The 23,513-nt window shown below is 31.1% G+C and overlaps 3 protein-coding genes across 6 annotated transcripts; 2 read left to right on the top strand and 1 right to left on the bottom strand.

The window, feature by feature from the left end:
• Positions 1 to 8,908: 8,908 nt before the first annotated feature.
• LOC108488560 (oleosin 16.4 kDa-like) lies at positions 8,909 to 9,589 on the top strand. The gene has a single exon (XM_017792848.2). It carries the CDS (start codon positions 8,987 to 8,989, stop codon positions 9,263 to 9,265), a length of 279 nt encoding a protein of 92 aa, XP_017648337.1. The 5' UTR covers positions 8,909 to 8,986; the 3' UTR covers positions 9,266 to 9,589.
• A 574-nt stretch (positions 9,590 to 10,163) lies between these two features.
• LOC108487524 (protein ANTHESIS POMOTING FACTOR 1) lies at positions 10,164 to 14,147 on the bottom strand. Its single transcript, XM_017791888.2, has 10 exons — positions 14,007 to 14,147; positions 13,661 to 13,761; positions 13,078 to 13,187; positions 12,920 to 12,986; positions 12,432 to 12,531; positions 11,987 to 12,103; positions 11,725 to 11,862; positions 11,513 to 11,594; positions 11,258 to 11,307; positions 10,164 to 10,638 (listed from the first exon to the last, which is right to left on the bottom strand). Exons 1-10 carry the CDS (start codon positions 14,085 to 14,087, stop codon positions 10,453 to 10,455), a joined length of 1,032 nt encoding a protein of 343 aa, XP_017647377.1. The 5' UTR covers positions 14,088 to 14,147; the 3' UTR covers positions 10,164 to 10,452.
• Positions 14,148 to 18,963: 4,816 nt separating this feature from the next.
• LOC108487542 (uncharacterized) lies at positions 18,964 to 23,035 on the top strand. 4 transcript variants are annotated; one of them, XM_053020504.1, is made up of 7 exons: positions 18,964 to 19,104; positions 19,185 to 19,313; positions 19,917 to 20,003; positions 20,318 to 20,547; positions 20,824 to 20,871; positions 21,598 to 21,781; positions 22,819 to 23,035. In XM_053020504.1, the coding sequence occupies exons 1-6, from the start codon at positions 19,041 to 19,043 to the stop codon at positions 21,772 to 21,774; spliced, it is 735 nt and encodes a 244-aa protein (XP_052876464.1). In that variant the 5' UTR covers positions 18,964 to 19,040; the 3' UTR covers positions 21,775 to 21,781; positions 22,819 to 23,035. The 4 variants fall into 4 exon arrangements, with proteins under 4 accessions (XP_052876464.1, XP_052876463.1, XP_017647402.1 ...); XM_053020503.1 differs by having other exon boundaries at positions 22,626 to 23,035; XM_017791913.2 differs by lacking the exon at positions 22,819 to 23,035 and having other exon boundaries at positions 21,598 to 22,244.
• The last annotated feature ends 478 nt before the right edge of the window (positions 23,036 to 23,513 follow it).

Raw genomic sequence — 23,513 nt, 5'->3', positions numbered from 1 at the left:
ATTAATATAATAAGATAAAATTAAATTTTAACCTTAAAATGCGGCATATATCTAGAATCATTACGTATTTGTTCGGGTATTGAGCTAAAAAAAGGATCTTCGGGTGCAATTAGATCAATGGCCATCCTTGAAACTTTTTCAAGCATAATTGCAAAGTACTGACTTATTGTTGATCCAGACCTTTGAAATCTTTCTCGACATTGGGAAACTTTTGCACCGGTACCCAAGATGTATAAAAAAATTCCCAACATTTCATTAGAAGATATGTTTCTTGAAGTTTGCAAGTTGTATCTTGTCTCCAAAACTCTCAACAAACTTGTGAATACCATTTTAGACATCCTAAAATTAATCATACAACGTGACTCGTGACCGTCAAGGATCTCTTGAATCCATGTTTCACCTGACTGTTTTGAATTCATGCATGGCTGCTTTAATATATACTTCTCGTAATATAATTGTACGGAAGAAGATGCAACAACAAATAATCGATTAAAACATTCCATGCGTTGTAAAATCTCTTTCTTTTCCCTTTCATCATCACTATCATCACTGCTGTAATTCTCAACTATACTCATCACCTGCCAAAAAATTTGAACATCCAAAATCATATATAAACAACTATTGATAAAACTAATTTAGTATAAATAAGTAGAACATAAATTCAATAACCAAAGACCAAACATAAACAACTATTAATAAAAGTAGATTACACATAGATAAGTAGAACATAAATTCAATATCCAAAAACCAAACATAAATAACTATTGATAAAACTAGTTTAGGATTTTTGTTTAGTCACATAATAGATATCTCCTAACCTTAGAAGATTAGAAAATTTTCAGCTATCCTCCATTTCCGTCTTAAGCCACAAAGCTCTAATCTTGGGATTAATTGATAAAAACATAATTTGCTTGTCCTTATTGAACAATAATCTAAGTGCGAAAAAGTATAGCAGACTAGCTTCTGGAACTTCTTCCGACATGCTGTCGAGCACTTTGACTGCTTATGGAATACCATATGGATCCATAACAGGAGTCAAACTAGATATGGCTTGACTCATATTGTCAGCTGCATTGCATAATTTTTCTATTTGACTAGACAATCTTGCAGCCCCTCCAATTTGCTTTGAGGATTTCTTTCTTCCAGTTTTAAAATGTGAACTTGATATCTCAGGGTTTTTCCTTTTTTGACCGTTTCCATCAATTTGAACATCATTTGAAATGTGAACATCATTTAAAATGCGAACATCATTTCTCACATTTTCTTCTTCATTCTCTTCAGGTATTTCATTGTTAACATCTTCAAAAATATCACTACAGAGTGTACCAGAAGAAGGTGCACATGCTTTATCACCTGTTGCAACTATCCCCATGAACATTTGGTCTAACTTCCCTTCGAATTCAGGATCAATGCCCGATGTTCTAAATTTTTGAGCTTCAGGCACAACCTACATATCAAATGATAGTTTAATAACAGTAATTATCAATAAACTCATAAATAAGAAAAAAACAAAAATATAGGGAATTATTAATGTACCTTTAGCCTACTCTCCCACCAATCATCCGATGCATCAACGGTTCTTTTTATAGGATTCCACCCTAGACCAGTATCTTCGCCTTTAAGTTTCTTCCAAGCTTTCCATTCTTTTTTTAGGGCATCCCACCTATTTTTAAGTTGTCTTTGTGAAAAACCCTTGCCTGTTTCTTTCTCAAAGTTAGTCATTATTTTCAACCATCCATCTTTTGTGAAATGAGTACCAGGCCTATTGCCTTTCAATATCTCTTTAATACAAATATCACAAAATATTTCTGTCAATCTCTTATCCCACATTGCTTTCACTTTTTCACCACTAACTTCAATCACCGACGTACTCATCTATTGTGTGTACGAACAGATTCGTTTCAGCCAGTAAAGCAATTAAGAAAATCAAATGTCACAAAAGTATATTTTTTTAGATGTGTATCGAAATCAAGATAGGATCCTAAGATTTTTTTTTTCTCAATCAAAATTAACTTTCCAAGACCGGAATAATAACCAAGAAAAAGAACACAACTAATAATAACATCAAACACAATTAAACCATGCAGCTTCAATGACAAAACAAGCATACTAATAAAACATAGAGAGGCTGTTTAACGCTGAAATTATTAATGATTAATAAAATAACCTGAAATATTTTGCATTGGTTAAAAGTGCTTATAGAATTAATTTCTTTACGTTGGAGTAGAAATATGGAGAAGATAGCAGCCAAGCAGCGAGCCATGTTGAGAATTTTCTCGACAATTGGTATCGAAATAATTAACATAGATAAAATAGTTTTTAGGTGATAAATCAAAGTTAGCTTTAGCAGCAAACTTAATTAGCTCATTCATATCAAACATAATTCTTCTAATTTTAGATTCTTGATTAAATTGTTCTTGACAATCTAATAATTGTACAAATTTATCTACATCCTCTATCTTTTTATCTGTATGAACTTCTCTGTCATTCTATACTATAAATATATAATATCACTATCTGTAAATTCTTCCTTTAATATTTCATTATTAATATTTATCTCATTAATCCTATCTTTTTCCCTACAATATTTAGCTATATCCTATTTTCCACAACTAAAACATTTACATTCTTTTATAGATTTTTTTATCATTATCTATATTATTTTGAGAAAGTATTTTCCTCATATATTTCTCTCTTTTAGAATATCTTCTTTTATTTCTCTTAAAATCTTTGTATCTATATTTCTTATAAGGATATTTTTACTTCTTTTAATGTTATCTATTTTGTTAATATCTGAATAATCTTCGACTCATAATTTATATTATTTATGTCTTTCCTCTTACATCCTAGTTTAGGTGCTTTAAGATCTGGGCATACATCTTTAATAAATTTTAGATTAATTTTTGCTCTATCTTTGGTAGATTCAAGACATTGTCTTCTATTTGACTACAGCTAATATGGTGGCCTATTGTTTTGCAACATTCTACTATTTTTTGTTGGGCTGAAGCAACACTAACCTTTTGACTTTTCTTCTTTCTATAAATAAACCAAATTTCAACAATCTTACCCAAACTTGAACGAAAAATTATCAACAAAACTAACCTATCACTGGAAGCAAAATCTTTATAAAGATAAAAGGCATAGACATAGTTCTTTCAATCTACAAACAACTAAAACAGTTTAATAAAAAAAAGAAGACCCCAAAAAGAACCCTTTTTCAGAAATAAATAGTATGAAGCATACTTAACAACAAAATCAACAGGAAAAAAAAGAGCAAGATTTTGCTATAACGATCAATCGATTGGAATCAAATATATGGGAAAGCAAGATCAAAAGTACCAGATTTGTGGGTGATTTGAGCTTAAGAGAGTAAGTGCAAGAAAGATTTGTGAGCTTTCAATAAAGTAGAGAGTGAGTGAGCGAAGCCCTAAACTGAGAGAAAAAGAGAAGAAGATGAGAACGAAAAAATTAAAGAGAAGAATGAGAAGGAAAAGAAAAAACTCACAAGTGGTGGAGAAGAGGATCAAACCAGAGAAGAAAATATTGTTGAAAATTAAAATGGAAGAACAAAACACTTCTGCAAGAATTACAGCAGATGAGACATGTTTTGGTTATGGTTTTGCTTTTTTTACTTAAAATGGAGGAAATAGGTTCTGCAAGAAATCTTTTAAAGCAGCAGGTGAAGATGAGAAGAACAAACCAGAGAACAAATCAGACAAGAAAAGAGGAAAATAATATCCTCTAACGTCTAGAAAAAGCAGAGGTTAAAATAGTAAAATACTACCAATAAGTACTTTTGGCTGATAAAAGCCAAAAATTTCTCCTTTTCATCTATGCAAAAGTCATTTTTTAAGTTGAAAAAAGTGGTACAGATGAAGGTTGTTCTTTATTACTTTTAACAAAAAAATCACTTTTTTGCCAAAAGCCCATCACACAAGTAGTGCCGAACGGGGCCTTAGAAGGTACATGTGGAAAAATTCTTAATAACATTCATCAATCTATCACATCCTAACTTGATGAATGCTTAGTTTAGTATCTTTAAGTTTGACTCTAATAGTACTTTCATCAAGGAACTCAATGATTAAGACCAGTGTAGTCAAATCCATATAGGTTTCAACTATACTGACCAGTAGAAATTTAGAATAATAAATTTTCTTTTCTACACCGGTAACACATAGATTTATTTTGCCCAATTTTAATTACTCTTTTTACATGTCAATAATCTTTTTCATATAGTTTACCCCTTTTGAATGTATGTCGTATTTATGTTTTTTCTATATTATATCGTGTTTTAATGAATAATCCTTATATTTATGCCATATATTCTAAAATCATCCAATTCATATTTTTAGTGATCTAATTTTTAAAAGAAAAATTACTTATTCATATAATTGTATTCCAAATATTTTGTGTACCTAAATTTAAATGTTAAAAATTCATTATATGTAAATTTTGTTACATTTATATTCTTTTAATGTTATTTTCATATTATACCATGTTTTAATTATTTTCATGTTATTTTTACATGATTTCTTCTCTTCAAATTTATTTAATTCATTATAATAATTTCATTTTAATTTTAATTTGTAACACCCCCCTAACTCTATCCCGTAGTCAGAACAAGATTACGGAGTATTACCGGTCGCTACAGTTCGATTACAATTAATAGAGAAAGAAATACAATTCAGTTCATAAAATATATCTTAATATCCCTTTAATATGCCCTCGAAACTTAAAATGTATGTTAGAACCAATCCGGGACTCAATCGGAAGCTTATAAATTTTTTTATAAAGTTCTTAAAATTTCCCTTTTATGAACAGTACCACACGCCCGTGTGGCTTATGTGACACACCCGTGTGTCTCTGTGACACACTCGTGTGGGCACACCGTGTAGCTCACAGGGCCTGGACACGCCCGTGTCCTCTACCTATGGAGCTCTCTGACTTTTTCCTATGAACAAATTAATTTCACACGGCCAAGACATGCGCCCGTGTGCTCAGCCCGTGTGGCAATACCTGAGCATTCTGTTTTGTAGCATTTTAGGTGCAGGGGACACACGACCTAACAACATGCCTGTGTGCAAGCCATGTGTCTCACACGGTCCTGTCACACGCTCGTGTGCCAGGTCGTGTGGACTCAAAATGAGCCTTAAACATCAAGTTTACCAACCCTGCAATTTAATGATATCAAACAATCTAAAAACCAATCATTCAATCACTTTGAATCATATTTGAATCTACTCAAATCATGACCAACTAGACATTTTATAAACCTATATAATGAATCTTTTTAAATAATTCACATACATTATCAATTAGCTCAAATTCATTTTAATTAAGTCTATCATACAATATACCATTACCAAGTCTAATCCTACTTATTTCATCATTATAATGACCATTCTAAATGACACACATAAACATCCTAAATATCCTAAGTACATGTCATTACTAACAATTAACATATTTCACCTTATTGAGTTCGGGATCGGCCTGGGATGCTGATTCGACGGTCTGTTTTTACCCTAACCTGCTCACGAAAACGAACCGTACGCTGAGTATGAACTCAGTGGTATTTCTATAATTTGAACACTTAATAATATAACATACACTTAAAAACATATACTGATCATAAATATTCAATTATTAATTTTATGGGTAAATTCTTTATAACTCATTCAATTCTTATCATCTATTAATCCGATTAGCTTTCCAAAATAAATTCATAAATAACTTGAACAATAATATTTCCTATTCATATCTAATTCAGAGATACTTAATTCATATGTCTCACTCATTCTTCAGTTTACTATTTAGTAACATTAAATAACATTCAACTATCACATTTCAATTAGTATTCTGTACTTATCCATTTCAGTAACAATCAATACTTTTTAATATCAATCAATTTATCATTATCATTCAATAGCAATCAATTGATCTTTATTATTCAGTATTATTCAATCATCAGTAACAATCAGTAATTCAATAACAGTCAAATATTCAGTAGCAGTCAATTATTCAGTACCTTTATTTACCCCTATAACATGACTCAGACCTGGACTGATACATGGATCCAACCCACACACCAGGATAGCATACAGTGTTTCATCGGCCGGAGCCGGAATACACCTTAACGGTAACAGTAACAGTACATTAACAGTAGCGGCACACAGAGTACCTCATTGGAATAAATCAGAACGATAATGAGAATGATGAAGGTATAGAGTACTTCTTGAACGAATCCGAACAAGATAATGAAGGCGACACTTATAGTGTCTCATCGACACAAAGTCGGAATATCCCTGAACACTTCCAATCCTATGGAATGCCAATTATATCCGACTTAGCCCGATACTGTTAATAGGGTTTCTAATTCATTTTCCAGTTTCCAATCATTTCACATCTCAACAATCATATATATTCATAATTCGATATAATTCATTTAACTTTTCAATAAAAATCTTCAATTTTACAATAATCACATATATCCATATAAATTCAATAAATTTAACACAAATCTAATCAATCCATTTCAATTATATAACACAATAATCCATACTTTAATTACTCACCATAACATTCAATCAAAATACAATAATTTAATAATCAATTTCACCTTCAATGTATTACCCTACACATCAAATAATAAATTCAACAATTATATAGTAAGTTTGGATTATAGAAACACAAACTGTAATTTCCGAGCTAACCCTCGTCGACTCTGCCTTTTCCTTTCTTGGCTGAGGTCTCCGGCACAATGTTAACTAAGGAAATTAAAACAATTAAATATTATCAATAAACTACCATTCAATTTCACATTGAATGTTTCAATTTTTATTCAACTTTTACCTAAATTCCAATTTAGTCCCTAAACCTAGAGTAACTTGTATTCTTCACATTTAACTCAATATTTTCATTCAATTTCCACTTTAGACTTATTTCAACTCTCTAATTCCACTATAAAGCCATAATTTCGAAATTCTTTCAATTTAGTCCCTACTATTTAAAACTTATGATTTACTTTACAATTCAATCCTTATTTCACTTCTAACTTGAAATTCTATAAATTTAACCCCTAGTTCTTCAATTTATTCAATATGAACTATATTAAAAAATCTAAGAACTTTCAAAACTTCAACTTAGTTTGATCAAAACTTTGTTCTAAAGCTTTTAAAACGTCAAAATTAAGTAAAAAGTGCTTGATTAACTTACCAATTAAACTTCCAAACCTTGAAATTCCAATTTTCTGTTTTCTTTCTTTCTTTCTTTCCTTCTCTATTTTCGTTCCACCTTGTGTTCTTTCTATTCTTTTTCTTTCTTTTGTTTCTTTTTTAACTATTATAATATTATATTATTTTTTACTAAGTAATACTTATTTATTATTTATATTTGTGTATATTATTAGTACATATGTATCCATATATCACCATACATTTGTCTTTCTTTTATTTATTTAATTATTTACTTTATTTAATTAATATAAAATAATAATATTTACTTAAATAATAAGTAAATACATACATGTATTACAAATGTATGTATAATATTTATTACACATGTATTTTATTTTTACCACACACTTGGCATTCATTTTGGCTTATTTACTTATTTAGTCCCTTCAATTTTCTTTATTCTATAATTAAACTTTCACACTATATTCAATTTAATCCTTTTATCTAATTATCCTTAATTTAAGCTAATTCACTTCATTAAACTTTAATTTACCACTCAATTAACTTCGTAAATATTTATTAAAATATTTACAATTCATTTTTCAAAAACGAAACCGGAAAATGTACTTTTCCAATAACTGTAAAATTGAAGTCGTTACATAATTTATTTACTTATTTAAAATTAAATAATTTTGAGTATTATATATTAATATAAAATATAATACTCAAAACTATGCTACAATTTTCCAAAACATAGAGAAGGGCATTGTTTATTATAGTATTAAAAGGCTCAAAATCAAAAACAAAGGAACCCTGACCACAAATTTGTGCTAACCATGTGAAAATTATGCATTTCAAATATAGAAATACATCTAAAAATAACATACAACAAATAAAGAAATATATGTTTTGAAATTAATTAATAATAACATATAAAATTTATATAATATTAATATAAAAGTTAGATTAAGTTAATACATCAAATTAAAAATGTTAAATAAATATAATTGTTTATTATGGTGTTGTTATTGTTAGTGTCGAGTTAATTTATGACACCAAATCAATAAACAATATTATTAATATATACAATTAATGGATGTAATAAAGTGTAAATAATAAAATTAAAATATATAAAAATAGTAAAATTAATCTTTGGTTTAGTGATAAATTTAAATTTTTAATAATGTTTTTGAAATGGTTTCAAATCCTACAGCATGCATATTTTTATTTTTTTAAATAAAAAGCAAAATAATCACATTAGTTACTTTAAATGCAGAATATTATTATACATGCGATTGTATGAAACTGTGGTTCAAGGTTATCCCTATCCTTTTCTAATAGGAGAATAACAAATCAGATTTTTCTTCTTGAAAAAAAATTCAAATCCAACTATAAATGCTGAATATCAGGAGAAAAATCTGATTTGTCATTCTTTTATTAGAAAGGGATAGAGATGACATGAAATTACAGTTTTATACAATCATTTCTTATGAAAATTGAATCAAATCAAAATTTATGTATATAATTATATGTTAAACCAAAGTTTATATATAATTTTAAGATTTATCCTAAAAAGAAATTATATAATTTTAAAATATAGAGATAATCCATAAGAGAGTAGGGATTATGTTTTCGGTGCTTATAATACACAGAAGAATCACATAAGTTTCTCATGCAGAGCCTCCACTCACCATCTAAGCCCCTACGTGTCTCCTTTTTGAAACTCCTCCCTCCTTTATAAACGAAAAAGTACCCCCAACTCTCTCATCGCAAGCATAAAGAAATACTATTACTTTTCTTTTTCATCATCAATGGCTGACCGTGACCGTGACCGCAACCAGCCTCAAGAGATTCAGTTACTTCACCCACCACCCCACTACCGTCAAACAGGACCATCAACCACCCAGATTGTAGCTGTCCTCACTCTCCTCCCTGTCGGTGGCTCATTGCTTGCTTTGGCAGCGCTTACACTCACTGGCACCCTCATCGGGCTTAGCATCGCCATTCCCCTCTTCTTTATCTTCAGCCCAGTTATTGTCCCTGCCACCATCGCCATTTCCATGGCGGTGGCTGGTTTCTTGTCGTCGTGAGCATTCGGGTTGACGGGGCTGTCTTCGCTCAATTATGGGTTGAAGCGCATGATAAGGGCTAACGCCGGCGCCAGAGTTGGAAAAAGGCAGGCAAAGAGAGGGATGTGGGACATGGTAGGATACGTGGGACAGAACATGGAGAACAAGGCTCATGAGGGTGGTGGTGCTGTTAGGACATAAATGGACATTTCAATTACGGTCGTATATTTGTATTAAGCTTATATATTTACTCGTCTTTGTTTTGTTACTTTTAAACTTATTTTATGTTTATTATTATATATGCGGTGTGTTATATGAAATTTGGCATGATTGTGTTTCTTAAAATTTCTTTTGTCTTATTAACAAAAAAAAAAAAAGAAGAAAATATCAAAATGAAGAAAATGTACGGAAAATAAATCATTAATATATAAAAAATTGTAAAGAAATCACATTGCCGAAGCAGCATAATTACCTACAAGTGAGACACTATTCAAATTGCCCATTATATTATCAAATTTTAATACTATGGGTAATGTCATATTACCGATTAAATGAATATCTTTCACCAAAGAAAGAGTAATATCCTCATCTACATATGAAAATGTAATCACATCACGTGAACACCCATAATCATATCATCTCATCAGGTGAAAATTCTTAAAGCTCTGGATCAAAGTTCTCTCCATCAAATGGAAGGAAAAAAATAAATAAAATTTACAAATATATAATTTATAAATCTTTAACTCGAATCTGTGTGAGTTCAGTAGAACCGGTTCGAGTTTAATAACACTATAGTAACACTACAGAATCCCATTTATCCTTGAACCTCTTTTGAATGTCATCACAACATCTGGGACCAAATCCGATGGGCTAAAATTATATATTACAAAGCACAAACTGCAAAAGCTTATGAGTTGCATTTCCACCCAAAAAATTTTTGGACGTTTTCAATTTCATGACACCAATTTAGATCATTACCAGTTTTGATTATATTACAAAACCTACTTAACAACCAATCAAATGGTTGAAATCCATAACACAAAATATTCTCAACATTTGATTAACTTTTTAAATGTTACCAACTGATGCCCAATCTGAATACATTAACAAAGTTGTTTTTTTTATTTTTATTTTTTATAATGGCACATTGGAGTTTATTTCCAATGTATTGAGTTCATTGATGATTTACCGGGGATTAGGCACTGGGTTTATTGACCGACTTGCTCAAATTGCAGCCCGGCTTGTGCATCAGTGGAACCGGTCTCTGCAGCTGGTTTTGAACAGTTGTTAGGTATCCAAAATGTAAGAACGGTTGATGCAGCAACGAACATGGCCCTACGAGGAGCCCACTTCAAGCAAGCTGTAACACCTATGTGGCTGTTCCAAGCGGCTACCTGGAAGAGAACACAGTAAGTATGATGTAATAATTGCTAGCACTTTCTATGATTGTAAATTACTACGACTTTTTTCATAATAAGAAATAACAACAATAAACACTTCTCTAGGTTTGTTATTGACACCACAAGCAGAATGCCAGAAAACATAATAAATGTGGCATTAGAAGAATTGAAACATTGAACAATGAAAACTGGTTGCAGAAAGAGGGGGGTATATCCCATGTTATTTACTCAATCCAAATCTGACACATATTGATACTTGGTTAAAGGAATAACACCTTCCAAATACATGGAAAAACATATTCATGTAGTGTAAATATCCGTATCCAACATTTTCACGTGAGTCTGAATAACATAACCCCATCAAAGAAAGAATCATGAGAGCACAAAACACAAAAAGGTCTTGATCAAACAAAATGGAAGTTGTTAAGAATTTTTTTTTTTTTTGCAAAGCTGTATTTGGTATATACTCCTTTCCTGTTTCCTCGTTTGCTTTAAGATGCGAAAGAAAGAAGGGGTGGGCAGTGAGAATCCATAATGATAATATATTTATAATTTCATAGAAGCTAAACAAGAAAAAACATGAGAAGCACTCAAAGAAAAAGGGCGGCTGTACCTCATTTCGCATGTTGATGTTCCAGGCATGCAAGGTTCCATCCCCTGACCCTTAAATTAGTGAAAATGAGCTAAATTACGATGTTTCCAAACAAAACATAACTAAAAGCTAATTAACAATTTACATCTCAATAAGGAGAAATATTCTCAATATTTATTCTAAATTTTTATAATTATTCAATGTCAACCTAAAATAAAACATAATCACAAATGCATATGTTCTTCTCGAGTAGCAATTAGGAGGAGGAATTGATACCTGATATCACATACTGACCATCGGGAGTAATGGTTGCCTCTATAGTTGTATTTGGAGATGGTTCTAAACTGAACCCACATCGCTGCACAAGTTTTTACATCTAAGTACTAAATCAAGAAATTGTCCAATAAGATACAAACAAAGTCCAAGGAAAAAAGGGCCTTTCAAAAAACAACTTTTGGGGTAGAGCTAGTTCAATTGCGGTAGCTAACCTTCTCTCCTCCATATGCATCAAGAACATATATGTTGTTATTTGTGGTTGTCAATAGCATTGATTTGCCATCATTGCTGAATTTGATATCACAAACCTCAGCTGTGTCTCCACCAACTAAAAATGTATCAAACGGCCCCTATATTAGGAAGAGAACTTGAATTTGTCAAACTACAATCCCCAAAAAGGAAAGAATGGAGGCAAACTCATGATACTGATATGCCAGAACACATGTAAGTGTTTAATGAGCTAAGACTTAAAACCTTGTCATAGGAGCGTGAATCAAACAATTTAATGGCACCCCCTTCCATAGCCACAGCAAAGACAAGGCCTTGTTGGTCATATGCTACAGTTGGTCTACCACGTAGGCGTAAAATTCCCTGAAAACTAGAAGAGTAAGCATAAATCACATTTGTGTAAGATTGGACAATGATATGTGGATTAAAAACATAATAAGATCATCTGCAAACCAATACTTTAGCAAAACAGATGGATAATGATGATTGCTCAATTTGGAAACTTTCTTTTTTGGCAGTTTATCTGGTCTTAATGTCTGTCTCATTCTGCCTTGTTTAGGGAAGTGGGCTAATGAGGAAGAATTCTTTTCTCAATTAAGCACTTCCATATCTTAACGGAAGAAAATTTTCTTCATAAATCAATTCTTAGTACCCAACATTTGCATAAAATTCATGGGAGAGCAGAACCAACCTGACAGGCATTTACACGGAGATCCCAAATCCTCACACTATGGTCAAGAGAACCTGACATGAAGCTATCATTTACCGGAGACATGCAGAGGGAAACAACTCTACAACAGCAGATGCAGGGAAACTTATAAGAATTATAGCGTTCACAAATTAATAACAGAAAAGGCTGGTTGAGGAAGGGTGCAGAATTCAAGGAAAAACCTGTTTAAGAGCCAAAGGTTTTCCATTTTCATAGCTTTAACAGGTTTTCGCAAACAATTGATGCAGATTAATATATGAATATATACACAGATTTCAAAAACATGCTACACGAAGTTAAGATCCAAAACCTTCATTGAAATATTGAATTACTAAAGTAACATTAAACATGGGCATTCAAGTGGCTTTGTTATTCTATAATAGATTGCTTGAATTACATACAAATCACATATGAAACAGACCTCTTTCTCAACCTATCCTGATAACATCAATATGTCAAGAATTACCGACCTCTCTTTATGTCCTTTGAAGTAGCGAAGGCATCGGTTATCATACATTGAAAGATATCGCAAGGCTTCTGTTAACAAAAGAAAAAAAAAACAGATACAAAAACTGTTGTTCAGTTATCATGCATAAGAAAAAAGCTTAAACCATCCTAAGAAGCTCACCTCCGGTCGATTCCAAATTGTGTCTCGAAGAGCATATAACAGAACTAGGGTGATGTGTGAAACATATTCGATCCGCACCATGTTTCTTATGATATGTTGTCTTTATTAACCTAAACCAACATTAAAATGAAACCATTGAAAATGATCATGACAATTAAATTTCTAACACGTAACCTAATTACATAGCAGAAATAAATGAAACATTCTTAATTCAAGTCATACGGAAAAATAAAACTTTCTCAAAAATAGGATGAAAAAGATCCAAACACTCCAAGAGCAAATAACATCACTGTGGTGATGCATAAAGCAATATTAAAACTCATGATATGTTTTCTTAATCAACCTAAACCAGTATTAAAATGAATAACGTGACCAAAGAAAATGATCTTAACACTCAGATTTCCAGCAATAAACCTAATTACAAAGCAGAAATCATAGAAATACTCAGAAATTAATATCATAATAAAAACTAAAACTTCCAAATTTTAATATTAAAATTAAATCGATAGCAATACATTTTTTTTTCATTCTCTATTGAATTACAGTAAAAAGGAACGAAAAAAGAAAAAGAAGAAAAACTAACTTAGCATTGGCAATGTCGTAAAGGCGAACCGAATCGTCCTCACTGGCAGTCACCAATAGATCATCTTTTCGATGAAAGTCAAGTGAATTTATTTTTCCTCCCTGAAAATATTTGATAAATAATAAAGCAAAAAAAATCCAGTTGGATATTCAAAAACGGAATCTGAATCAGTAAACTGAATAAAAACCTTCCATTAATTGAATTAATGCATTAAAAAATATCAAATAAAAATCAGAAGGTTGAAGCATCTGTTTTTATTTATAAAAAAAAGCATTCTGTATCTTAATTTACATTAATGGCGAATCTAGAAGACAATTAAAGAGGAAATTAGCGATGAAAATATTACGAAGTCTGAGAAAACTGCGCCAATCGACATGCTGCGCACTATTTCGTCGTCAAGCTCAGTAAGTGACATCTTCGTCGCCATTTTTTTTTTCCGTTCTTTACTTTTTCTTAGAGATGCAGGGTTTTAGTATTAAAAGAGAAATTAATGCGGCTATTTTACCTATCAAACCCCCCAAAAAATAATATTTACAAAAATAACCCTCGTTCAAAAATATTCACCCAAATGACCTGAAATAAATAGTAAATTTGAGTTATGGGAATCCAATAGTCGACACTAGACCTGCTCATGGGTCGGGCTACCCGGCCCGAAGGCCCGCCCGAAATGTGGGATGGTTTGGGTAAAAATATAGGCCCGAAAAATGGGCTTGGACAAAAAAATGAAGCACGTTTAAAAAATGGACCAGGCCTCGGGTAAGGTATTTTTGGCCCCTGTCTGGCCCGAATTTACTAAATGACAAAAAAATTTGGTTTTTTTTTTGTTTTTGAATGTTATTTTATTGTTGTTTTCTCCCTATTTTGCTACCATATTACTATTAGTTGCTCCTATTTTATTGTTATTATTTGGATATTGTATAAAACTTATTTTATTATTAATTTTGTTATTATTATTTGTATATTGTATAAAACTTATTTTATTATTAATTTTATTATTATTTTAAAGGCATTTGTTAATTTTATTATTATTTTAGAGGTATTTGCTTGTTAAGTTGCTCTATCTTAGTGCTATTTAGTCTACATATTTTTAAAATTTATTTTCAATTTGTTGGAAAATATTTATTTTGATTTTTTAGTATTTTTGATGTATTATATATATTTAAAATTATATAAAATAATATAAAAATAAATCTGGAGCTGGTGAAATTTGGGCCGGTTTTAGTATTTTATTTGGGTCGGGCTTGGGTAAAATTTTTGGCTCATTTTTTGGCCTGGCCCGGCTCGGCCCGAATAAATTTTTAGTTGAACCAAGCCTGGCCCGGCCCATGAGCACCTCTAGTCGACACTCCTTGTATTTTGACCCTATGATTGCCTGATGATAATGTCAGGCTTTAAAAAAATATTTTTTTGATTTTAGGACATCAATGGCCGGCATCAGAGTATATTTTTTTAAACCATATCATACTGGTATACTCAAATACCAATATTTAAAAAACAAATTAGATTCTGGCAAATAGATGGCCGGCACCAACACCTTTTTAGGGTCTCGAGAATTTTTTTTTTGAAACACTAATGGCTGGAACCAACACCATTTTCGAGTCCAGAAAAAAAATGTATAATTGTTTGTAGGTCCCTTGTTTTGACCATTTACTTTTCTCCTAACAAATAGTGCCACATGGCACTCCTTGATTGGTCTACGTGTCAATTTGTGCCAGGAGTTCACACTGATTGAACGAGATACTGAATTGATAGACGAAATAAAAGTACAAATATGACATTAGACAAATTGAAACTACAAGTACCGTATTGAAAATTTTGTTAAAATACAATGGATTTGCTGCCATTATTCCTAATGTTTATAATATTAACCTTCAATATAAAACTGCTAATTAAGTTTCACATTCCATTTTTATAACAAATTATGAATATAAAATATATAAAATAAATATTTTCACTATTCATATTACAGGATTATCACTTAATTAGATTGGAATCACTTAATTTGACTTCAATCTATATTAAATTAAATATTTTATTTTGAATTAAATATGACTTAATTAGTATTATAATTCTATATCAATTAAAACTAAAATTTAGTATAGTTAGTGTTTATAAAGCTTAGAATTTTCTCTTTTTTCGCTGAGCCATTTGTTTCTTCTATTTTATCTTGTCCAACTGTGATGCCAGCCTCCCTTTTTCTCTCTTTCACTAACATTTTCTTTCTTTATTCTTCTCATTCACTTCATGTGCCTTCTCTCTTTTCAATTTGTAAATACATTTTATGAGTATATTTAGTATTTTCACAAGTTGTAATGGACAACTGACGGTGCTTATCGTTGTTGAAACTCCATCAGCTACTAGCAATTTTTGTTGGAAAGTAGATGGCTCTTTGTCAGCTTCTTAATCTATTTCTATTTTGAGAGTATTTCAGAATAATAAATGATTTTACGAGTTAGTTTGGACCCGTAGTTGTTGTAAGTTTTATATGTTTTTTTATTGTTTTCCATTGTTTAATAGGTCTCCATTGTTTAATAGGTCTTTAGTTGTAGAAGTTTTTGTCTACTCTTGTAACATATTTTTAGTTTTACTTATGTATGTAGTATTGTTTTTACAAGTGATTTTAGGGATAGTTTTGTCGTCATCCTCTCCAATTTGGTGGGTACTCGATTCTTTTTCCGATTTTTGCTTGACGCTTTGGACCATCCAGGGCTGTTTCCTTATTGTATTAAGAGCTTGTAATTACTCTAAATAAGTGATGCTTGAGTTGTGATAGAGCCAATTTTCAACGTACTATAATGTTCTATTGGTGCTGAGGTTGAAGCCTTTGTTGTATTAATCAGGGGCGAAGCGGGGGGGGGGGGAGGGCCCCAATCCCCCTAAAATGTAAATTTGCTCTTTTGGCCCTTAAAAATTAGGTAAAATTGCACTTTGGCCCCCCTAAAATTATAAAAATTCGATTTAATCATTTAGAAATTATAAATATATAAACTATAAAAAATTAAAATTTTATCCGGCCTCCCCTAAATATTTATTCTGGCTTCGCCCCTGGTATTAATAGAGCTTGTCCTTCACCACCTACGAGAAGTGTTTGTTGTTTTTTTTCTCAAATTGTATGATCCCATTCATTAAATGAATTAAAGAAATTTCCTTTGAATTTTTTTATCCTAATATTTTGAAATATCATGTTTATTGTTCTTAACAAATTATGAATTTTTTTACCGTAGCGTTTTTAGATACCATATGTTTTTTGTTGTTATGCAAAAAGAAATGTGGTGTATAAAAGAAATGTTAGTACAAGAAAGATGGTAATAAGGTAGCTGATGAGTTAACATTAATGATGTTCTTCTCAAGATTGGTGGGTAGGTATTTTTTCATGTAACTGTCAGACGAAGTCCTATTATTACATGATAATTATTCCAGAGTGGCTTGACCTCGAATATTTTAAGTTACGATTTAATCCTTCTCTTTATACCAAAAAAAAATTTAGATTTCAAATGCATACAAATAAAATATTTTAGATTTCAAATTAATATTATTTTATACATTAATAATATAACTAGTTTATATACAATATCAAAGCAACAAAAAGGAATAGATTTTAAATTTAACATCTTTAAAACATTATACAATATATTATTATAAGATTAGTAGAGTTACAATTTAACATCTTAATAATTAATATTAGTATGATTTCAACCCACGTTTAGCATAAAGTTAATTATTCGATTGTATCAAATTAAAGATAAAAGTAAAATTTTAATGTTAAAATATGCTTTAAGTTTTACACACTTTATACATTTGGAATTTAGTTTCTCTACTTTCTAGATTTAAAATTCTAATCTAGTTGTTACCACCAATAAAATTCTTTTATTATTTTTTTTGTGTGACATTTTGAATTAAAAGTTGAAAATATTGATTAAGATTAAAAAAAAAAACACCAATTCGAACTTGTGATTATAAAATAATTTTTTGTTGGAATAATGTTTTTAAAAAAATTGACGTCAACATTTTGATTGACATAGTTAATAATATTAACTATTTAGATTAACTAATGACATTATAAAATAGAGAGACTATATAGATTAATCTCAAGTTTCAACATAGTCTAGGGGCCAAGTTTGAAATTTAACCATTGTCTTATAATGATACTATATTAACTATTAATCATTCAAATTATATATAACCACCTAATGTTTCAATCGAAAAATTAACTATATTAATTATTGGAACTAATTAATAAAATTATAAAATATAAAAATTATATTATATTAAAAATAAAAAATATAAAAATTAAATCTCAATTTTAAGTATAAAAAGAACCAAAACTAAAATTTAACCTCTCTAGTGCCAACAGACAAAGGTCATTACAACCTTCCTTTTATATATAGTTATATAGATTATAATAATTACATAAAATAAAAAAACTTAAAGAGGTAGAGCGAAATCGACGGGACATGCATAGTGAGAGATGAAAGTGGGTTGTGGTCAAGGAAGTCATGTCGTAATTGGAGGGAGTGAGAAGAAGATCTGTTTCGATTTATGCTGGTGATCAACATTGAAGCATGAAGTTGCAGAGGAGTATCGTTTCATTTGCTTAAGAAGTTTGTTTTGTTTTTATTTTTATGCTACTCAGATCTTTTCAATCGCTGTTTAATTTTATTTCTTTAAGTTTGGTATTTAATGCATCGATCTACTTAACCAATTAAATTTGAGGTGGGTGGGATAATGTAACCGTCACTTCTCCCAATATTAATATCATCAGTTGATTTTGGTTAAAAAAAAAAAAAAAGGTTGAGAAGTTAAAAACAAAAGAACAAGGGTAAGCTACACTATTATGGATAAGTTTTTTTTTCTTTCATTTAACTAAAAACTTATAATTTAGTTATTAAACTAATCAAAACTTTCCATTTTGATCACTAAGATGTTAAAATTAATGTCATATAATTTTTTTTGTTACAATCGTTCTTTTAGAGTTAACTAACGAATTTTTTAAAAAATTAAATTTAATAATCCGATAGCTTTAATAATTTTTTAATAGTTTAACGACTTAAATAAAAATATTTGAATACCTCAATAATTAAATTGTAATTTTTTCAGTTAAGTGAATAAAAAAAAATATCCTATAATTTAGTAACTAATAGTACAATTTAACCAAAAACAAAACCCAAGTTTAAATAGAACTCCAGCTAAGAAACGAAACCCAACAGAAATCGAAGTCCAACTGTAGCTTCGTAGGTTGACTTAGCTAGATGACACGACTGCCACGTAGGATACGTCCTTACGACGTCGTACTGGTACTGTTGTTCAACTATTTAGTCCTTCGTCATTTTCAGAGCAGCGGCGGCTAAGCGGAGAAACTTGCATCGGTGAACTGAATAAGATGGCTTGGACGGCCAAATTTCTGGTTCCTTTTAGACAATCATTTTCTCAATCCCGGCATTTATGTAAGTCTCATTAAACTATATTTTCATTGTTCTTTTCTTTCATTTTTTAAATATTTGTTTTTTCTTTTCATTTCCGGCAGTTAATGAAAAAATTAGACCTTTGAAAACATGGGTTCATATTTTTGAACCTAAACTGCAAAGCAGAGCCTCGAAGTTTGAATATATGCTAAATATACAGAGAAAATATGTTCAAGATTGCTGCTTCTCAGGCAAGTTTTTTTTTTAGTGATTTTTTTTGTTCTCTTTTTATGTAATTTCTGCATTTTTTAATTCCATGCTAGCAACTTTTGAATGTTACCCGCTTGATTAAACTTGCAGTTTCTCTTGATTTTTGATTTTATGGAAACCCTTTTCTTCTGTTAGTTCAAAAATTCAGTGTTTTTCTTTTATGTTATTTTTATCTGTCGAACTTTACGTGTAGATAAAAAGATTGTTCCGTATCGAAAAGAATTGTTTACGAGTTCAACCGGGTTGATGATATACATCTCATGGAATTTGAAACTCATTTCCATGGAAGATTGCCCCATGTCTGATTTTATGTTATTTGTAATTGTTGAACTTTTGTGTAGATAAAGTACATTTTATGGAAATGTAATTGAGTTTGTGTTCGAGGATATGACCCTCGAAGAATCATCCAAATACATGGAAAAGACTCGAAAAGATTGAGTTTACCCGTTACATATACCGGACACATATCTGTATTTGACACTAGTACCCAAGTTTGAGTAACATGGCTTGGTTTAGGGTTTGTTTCTATATGACACTTGGTTCTCATTGTTTAGAAACCTTGTTGATATTGGAATTTTTTCCAGGAAGTAGACATATGAGAAGCATTTTTGGTGCATCAGTCATGCTTGGAGCCGTCTACTGTTGGTCTCATATTTCACATGCCATGGATGGTGAGTGGATCTAAGTTGCCCAGACTATTTATTTTTCTTGAAATGCCCCGTCTCTAAGTCTTATATGAGTACGGGGACATGACCTGCCAAACACATGAACACTTTAAAAAGTTAAATATATCCATGTTGGATAAGCACCTGCACATGAGATTCTGAGTCTGATTAACATAGGAGGGAATTGCCTGGTATAAACTTATAGTACAACGCCTGCAAAGTATTACTCCTACTTATGCATGATTGTTTCCTTTTATCGGTTTTTTTCATTTTTTGGTTGCATTCTAACAGGTTGCATGATTTGTACTAAAATGACATAGGTCTTGATATTTTTGCGGACGACAATCATTTAGAGTCATTTGATGCTTCAGAAGGCGAAGATGATCGACACAAACTCTGGTTGTTAATGAGGAAACTATGGCTGCCCCTTTTTTTCGTATTTACTGTCTTGGTCAACTGGGATAATCCCTTTGCAGTTATAACTAGGATCCTTCTTTTCCATCTCAGCACCAAACCGAGCCCTTCATCAATCTATCTTTTTGTTGAAAAGGTCAGGAAACTTTTCTTTTACTTGTGCTGGACACATTTTCAGACATGGCTACGAGCATATAACCCTCCAAATACATTTTAAAAAAAATTGAACTTGCTCGTGTTGGATATATACTCGTACCTGCCACTCAAACCTGAGTCTGAGTAACATAGGAGCATACAGCTAAGAACAATTGTGGTACAATCTGCATCCTGTTGTCTGTTTGCCTGGACAGTAATATGTTGCTCTTGTCCTTGTTTGCTTTAGTAGCTTTTGACCTTACTTTCGCTTTTGCAGTTATGTCATGGATATATGCGCCAAAAACCTCATTTCTACAAATGTAAGGTATGTTTTATTGCTCTAAATTCTTTTAATGCTTGTTGATGAACAATTGTTTGAGGCTTAATTGAAGATTCTTGCTTTGATTTGGTAACGTTTCCATTTGAAGTGCTTAAACTTTTTGGAAGTTATCATCTCATTTACATACCGCGAGCCAAAACTAACTACGTTAATCATACTTGGATATAAGTGTCGAATACGGGTATATATATCCAACATGAGCATGTTCAAATTTTCCTACATTTTTCCAGCCTGCGGAGTGTCTTATTCCTATACCTATATCCAAATGTGTCGGACATGGGAGAAACCAAGAGTCAGAGCAATGTAAAAAACTGAAGTTACCCTGTCAACAACTATTCTGCTTGTGTCTTCATTTCTCAGGTGGACATATGTTGCTCTGTCTCTTCATTTTTCTTGGAGTACCTGAGTATGGAGATATGACCTTATAAATATATGGAAAAACTCTTTAAAAAAATTAAGCATACTCATGTCCGATATGTACCCACATCCAATTCTTCACTCGAGTCAGAGTAACATAGGGGTGAATTTTACTGACTTCTTACTGGGATATCATTTCTCCCTATATGAACAGATATATAGAGAAGGTAATTTATATTTGATAAAAGGACAATGCACTCAACAAGCATCTAGTCTAGAACCTGTTCTGGGTAAAATATTCTCGATTTTCTTTTTAATCTGCTCGTATTAAATGAAAACTATGTTATCGTGCAGGCACTGCATGCCAGCAAAGTAGAAGTCCAGGATTACAAGCTTTTTTGCCTTGCTATTGTCGAAATTGGGGACAAGAAGATACGTTTGATCGGAATTCTTGGCGGTTGGTGGTCATTGCCATCATCACTGGGTCTCCATTTCCTTGCTCCGGAGCAGTCCTCTAGTTCATCACTATGATAACAAGGTAAACTTAGCTTCAAATGCAAGTAGCTACCGTTAGGGGTGCATTCAAGTTAGCCAAGCTCAAAGTGGAAGAAGCTTGATCTCAGCTCCAAATTTAAGGCTCGAAGCTCGTTTCGAGCTTCAGTTTAAAAGCTCAACTTCGATGCAAGATAAAGGTTGAAATGTTTGAGCTTAGGCTTGATTATCGTGCTTTAAATTGAACATTTTCAATACAAAATAAGAATACTAAAAACAAAAGAGCTCGGTTAAGCTTGATAGTTAAGTATTAAGATAATCAAATTTAGCTTGCTTCACAACTTAGGCTACTTGAGTTCGACTTGATAATGATTGAGCCTAGTTCAAAGAAGTTTTTAGCCGAACTCAAATAACTTGTGAGTACAAGTATCTTGTTTATACGCTTAGTGGCTAGTTAATGTAAAATTTGTAATGTTTAGCTTCAATTCAAGCACTGCTGTTTTCTGAAAGGCATTCTTTTCGCTGCTTTCATTGCTTACAATCCATTTGAACAACTCCATTTCCTCTTGGCTCGGCAATTCATTTATTCGCATTATTTTGATATATTTTGCTACCTTAGGAGGTGTTCTATATTTTGGATAAGTTAGTATTTTATTAAAATTCTATGCTCATTGCTGTTTCTTTTGAGGGCCTGCAAATAAACTTAAAAAAAGTTAACTCGTGTTGAATATATACTCATATTCAACCCTTATACTTAAATCCGAGTACCATATACTTAATAATCATTTTGTAGAAAAGGGCTTGATTGATTTGTCTATCTTTTGGTCCTTTCAATGGAATATCCTAGATTGGATGGTGACATCTCTTATGTGTGACACATATTACGACAGGGGTATATCTTTTAAAGTTCAAGGACCTTCCAAATGCAAGTAAAAGTTTTAAGAAAATTGTACACGCCTATATCGGGGCACATTCATTTTCAACACTCATATTCCAGCCTGAATAACATGGCTTTTAATCTTCTTATATCTATGATATGCATGTCTTGGTTGTGTTCTTCCTCATCGGATCTTATACCGGAAGGCGATAACCTATTGAGGAAAGCGGAAACCAACAGCATCTGGGTCTGGCCCTCAACTTACGGTCATGCGGGATATCACTTCCGGTAACCCCTAACCATGCATTGTTATATCGCATTTACAGACTTACGTTCAGTGTTGTCTTTGTATCGCATTGATATATATATTTTCCTTGATTATATGAGAATATTTTTCTATTAATAAAACTAATATGATTTCTACTCGCCTTGGGTTAAATTTTTTTTCTCAAAGTTTTTGTACTATTCATATGTTTGAAATTTTTTTATAACATTTTTTATTTTTATTTATATTTATATTTTTAAGAATTTAGTTCCTCTATTTTTAAGTTTAAAAATGTAAGTATATTTGTTAACATTGTTAAAATTCATTTATTAGATTTGTCGGTGTGACCATTTGAAATTAAAAAATTCACTTGGGATCCATGTAACAAAATGATATTGTAATGGAATTGAATTTAATAGAGAATTTTAACAGTGTTAACAATTCTTAAAATTCACATTAACATTTTAATCGAATAAAGTATTTAGACTAACTAATGGCATTAAAAGAGTTGAAGTACCAAATTATTTTAAAATTGAAGTATAGAGATTATATCTCAAATTTGAGCAAACTATAGGGATCAAAATTGAAAATTAACTATTCTTATATAATCTTAAAAAAAAAGGAGAGTTTGAAATT

This window comes from Gossypium arboreum, chromosome 10 (assembly GCF_025698485.1).
Source record: "Gossypium arboreum isolate Shixiya-1 chromosome 10, ASM2569848v2, whole genome shotgun sequence".
Lineage (NCBI taxonomy): Eukaryota > Viridiplantae > Streptophyta > Magnoliopsida > Malvales > Malvaceae > Gossypium > Gossypium arboreum.
The sequence above is the reverse complement of the archived record's forward strand: the minus strand, read 5'-3'. Positions and strand labels throughout refer to the sequence as shown.